General features: G+C 45.8%; 1 protein-coding gene across 1 annotated transcript in view; it reads left to right on the forward strand.

Moving 5' to 3' along the window:
- The window catches only part of gpr180 (G protein-coupled receptor 180), a gene marked incomplete at its 5' end in the record, with an annotated part of 26,758 nt that continues 21,953 nt past the window's right edge, over positions 1-4,805 (forward strand). Inside the window, 3 exon segments of the mRNA XM_083634319.1 lie at positions 1-145; positions 2,599-2,742; positions 4,394-4,488. Of these exon segments, the coding sequence (XP_083490445.1) occupies positions 1-145; positions 2,599-2,742; positions 4,394-4,488 (384 nt within the window).

A 4,805-nucleotide genomic window follows, 5' to 3' on the forward strand; every position in this document is an offset into this window, starting at 1 on the left:
ATGTGCCATTTAGTAGCCGTGCTGCTGGCTGCTGTGCTGTGCACGTGCAGGCTCGGGGCTCTCGGTAAAACCGTCACGGGACTTTTTAACAGCGAGGCGGCGCGAGAGCAGAGCGGCCAGTTCATCACTACGTTCATGTTCCAAGGTAATGACGTCACACCGTTCCCTCTTACTGTATGGACAGATTGGACACAGAGCTGCTACTGCTGCTGCTGCTAACGTGTCTGATGACACCATGGCTAATTATTATTTCGTTATTTGTTCATTATTATCAGTCAAACATGTCGGAGATTCATTGTGTAAAGTTAATAGACAGCACTGTTGCATGTCTTGCTGTTTTAACTTGTCATCTGACTGACTGATTCACCCATCGATGCGACTAGCTTATCAAATCAGTTGATGACAATATGTTTGTATTGATAAGTAGCTTACCTACCTATGTTCCCAGGTCCTATGTTCCCAATATGCTATGTTCCCACTAGGGTCCTATGTTCCCAATATGCTATATCCCCAGGGTTCTATGTTCCCAGGGTCCAATACTCAGGCAGTGTGAACTTAAATGAACCAAGACAAGTGCAACACATTCACGTCCATTCATCCTATCAGCCATCTGATCCACTCCTCTCTCCTATGTTCCCAATATGCTATGTTCCCACTGGGGTCCTATGTTCCCAATATGCTATGTTCCCAATATGCTATGTTCCCACTAGGGTCCTATGTTCCCAATATGCTATGTTCCCAATATGCTATGTTCCCACTGGGGTCCTATGTTCCCAATATGCTATGTTCCCACTGGGGTCCTATGTTCCCAATATGCTATGTTCCCACTAGGGTCCTATGTTCCCAATATGCTATGTTCCCACTAGGGTCCAAGATGCTATGTTCCCACTAGGGTCCTATGTTACCAAGATGCTATGTTCCCACTAGGGTCCTATGTTCCCAATATGCTATGTTCCCACTAGGGTCCTATGTTCCCAATATGCTATGTTCCCACTAGGGTCCTATGTTCCCAATATGCTATGTTCCCACTAGGGTCCAAGATGCTATGTTCCCACTAGGGTCCTATGTTACCAAGATGCTATGTTCCCACTAGGGTCCAAGATGCTATGTTCCCACTAGGGTCCTATGTTACCAAGATGCTATGTTCCCACTAGGGTCCTATGTTCCCAATATGCTATGTTCCCACTAGGGTCCTATGTTCCCAATATGCTATGTTCCCACTAGGGTCCTATGTTCCCAATATGCTATGTTCCCACTAGGGTCCTATGTTCCCAATATGCTATGTTCCCACTAGGGTCCTATGTTACCAAGATGCTATGTTCCCACTAGGGTCCTATGTTACCAAGATGCTATGTTCCCACTAGGGTCCTATGTTACCAAGATGCTATGTTCCCACTAGGGTCCTATGTTCCCAATATGCTATGTTCCCACTAGGGTCCTATGTTCCCAATATGCTATGTTCCCACTAGGGTCCAAGATGCTATGTTCCCACTAGGGTCCTATGTTACCAAGATGCTATGTTCCCACTAGGGTCCTATGTTACCAAGATGCTATGTTCCCACTAGGGTCCAAGATGCTATGTTCCCACTAGGGTCCTATGTTACCAAGATGCTATGTTCCCACTAGGGTCCTATGTTCCCAATATGCTATGTTCCCACTAGGGTCCAAGATGCTATGTTCCCACTAGGGTCCTATGTTACCAAGATGCTATGTTCCCACTAGGGTCCTATGTTACCAAGATGCTATGTTCCCACTAGGGTCCAAGATGCTATGTTCCCACTAGGGTCCTATGTTCCCAATATGCTATGTTCCCACTAGGGTCCAAGATGCTATGTTCCCACTAGGGTCCTATGTTACCAAGATGCTATGTTCCCACTAGGGTCCAAGATGCTATGTTCCCACTAGGGTCCTATGTTACCAAGATGCTATGTTCCCACTAGGGTCCAAGATGCTATGTTCCCACTAGGGTCCTATGTTACCAAGATGCTATGTTCCCACTAGGGTCCTATGTTACCAAGATGCTATGTTCCCACTAGGGTCCAAGATGCTATGTTCCCACTAGGGTCCTATGTTACCAAGATGCTATGTTCCCACTAGGGTCCAAGATGCTATGTTCCCACTAGGGTCCTATGTTACCAAGATGCTATGTTCCCACTAGGGTCCTATGTTACCAAGATGCTATGTTCCCACTAGGGTCCAAGATGCTATGTTCCCACTAGGGTCCTATGTTACCAAGATGCTATGTTCCCACTAGGGTCCAAGATGCTATGTTCCCACTAGGGTCCTATGTTACCAAGATGCTATGTTCCCACTAGGGTCCTATGTTACCAAGATGCTATGTTCCCACTAGGGTCCAAGATGCTATGTTCCCACTAGGGTCCTATGTTACCAAGATGCTATGTTCCCACTAGGGTCCAAGATGCTATGTTCCCACTAGGGTCCTATGTTACCAAGATGCTATGTTCCCACTAGGGTCCTATGTTCCCAGGATCCAACACTCTTAGGCAGTGTGAACCTAAATGAACCGAGACAGGTGCAACACATTCACGTTCATCCTATCAGACATCTGAGCCACTCCTCTCTCTCGTCTTCCTGTAGGAGACCATGGTCTGTTGGTGTGCAGGCTGGACAACTCGCCTCTGGCTGTGGAGAAAGAGTCCAGGCTGCTGCTCTACCAGGACATGGACGAAGGCCTAGACAACCTCAGCTGCCCTGAGAGGCTCGCTAGAGCACAGCTCAGCAGTAAGTACCAGGGTGAGACTCATCTATAGCCAGGGGGGATCTGTGTCTGGATGATTGTCCAGGGTGAGACTCATCTATAGCCAGGGGCATCTGTGTCTGGATGATTGTCCAGGGTGAGACTCATATATAGCCAGGGGCATCTGTGTCTGGATGATTGTCCTTATCTCGAGAATCGTTCGTACGATCGACTTCACACTTGGCGGGTGTATCGCTGGGGACCTGAAAAGGTAGTCTCTTAACCCATTGATACCTGATGCAGCATTTGTGTGTGTATCCCTTTAAGACCGCGAACCACGTGATGCGGTTCGCGGTCTTAAAGGGATACACACACACACCACAATGAATTGAAAATGGGGGACCCTGATGTAAACAAGACAAACGTCTTTCTCTGGTCTGCATCCCCTTAACAATTGTGTGTATTGAGCCGTACGGTATTGTACCCAATCTGCAATCTGTTAAATAAAGTTTTCATTCATTCATTCATTCATTCACACAAATGAGGGATATACACGCAAATGCTGCATCAATGGGTTAAAACAGATGTGCCGCCTTAAGGCAGGACGTCCGCTCAAGGTGGTGGGACATGCGCTCACTTCCCCAATCACCTGCCTCGGCGTTTACATGTGTCGACTCGTGATTGGTCGAATACCATTCCGGTCTGCCTCTGGCCAAATCTTTTATGGGAAAATGTCTATGGAGCATTGGCTGATGTTAGAAGAGGTACTCTGACTTGAGAGACTACCGAGGAGGTGTCGACTAGTGCCGGATTTGGTGTAATTTGGACAGGTAACACTTTTAATATGAATACACTTTTGAATAAACAAGCAAACAGCAGCTCTGTGTCACAGCTCTGCTCTGCTCTCCTCTGGTTCCTCTAAACCAGTGACTCCCACTGGTGGTCTGTGGAGGTACTGCAGGTGGGCCGCCAGGAGATTCTTGTTTTCTTTTTTTACGAATACATTACATACATACTACCAAATGGACCGTACTTGACTAGAAGGCTAGAATGAAAAAGATAAAATACAGGTAAATAAAAAATGGAAGGCCTGAATGATGCAACCTAGGTTAGAGCTGCCAAATTAGTGTTTTTATTTTACTATACATGGCGCTAATGGCGGTAGCATACTCCATCCACATACATGAACCCGTTAGAGCTAACGCATTGTAACAGCAACATTACTAACGTGGTTTGGGTGATGTACCCCACCCAGCCTGCGAGCTTTCAAACCATGTCAGGCACATTTGAATTCAATCGAGCTAAAAGCAAAGAATATTGCAGTGCATTGTTTGGAGAGGGGTAGGAAGTGTGCGTGTGCATTTTCTATTCAAAATCACCTGCCAAAATCCCACTTTAACCACTGTGCAGGCAAATATTACTGATGCGTAAGAGAAGGGGGAGAAAATGTGGGCAATCTGGCTTTTCGGTGTTTTGCCAAAATGTTTTGTATGTAGATGGGTTATTAATTTGCCGTATGCCTAAGTTCACACATGCTCTGTTAATGAAATAAAAATATATATGCAGAAATACATCATCTTAGTCTCGTGTGTTGATCAGAGTTGTGATTAAAGGGTTGGGTTAAAGGGTAAGTTTGGGAAGCCCTGGACTAAACGATCACCATATCTCCCTGCTCTCCTCTGGCTCCTCCCCCAGTCTCTCTCAGTCAGGAGGAGCACAACCAGACCATTCCTCGTCAGTCCTCCCCTACAGCCTGGCAGACCCTCTACGCCGACAGATACACATGTCAGGTAACAAGATTATTATTACTACTAGGCGTGTCCCCGACTAGGAATTTACAGTCAAATCTGATTGGTCAACTCTTGCTTATCGTCGACTGATCGTCGAATCATGTGTGTTTTTGTTTTTCCTCGCCCATCATTGAGCCATATTATTCTCATTATCAACATTGGCTTACATTTTTTCTCCTCACCAGACAAAAGAGCTGAAACACCCAATTAAAGTCCCTGGAAACCAAAATCCACAAAAACGTTCTAACTATGTTATTTAGGGTCTTATGTTAGTAATTGTGTGCCTCCGAAATTATTATACATTACTTTCAACCCAA

The sequence above is a fragment of the Poromitra crassiceps genome, assembly GCF_964638095.1.
Source record: "Poromitra crassiceps genome assembly, chromosome: 3".
In the NCBI taxonomy this organism is placed as follows: Eukaryota; Metazoa; Chordata; class Actinopteri; order Beryciformes; family Melamphaidae; genus Poromitra; species Poromitra crassiceps.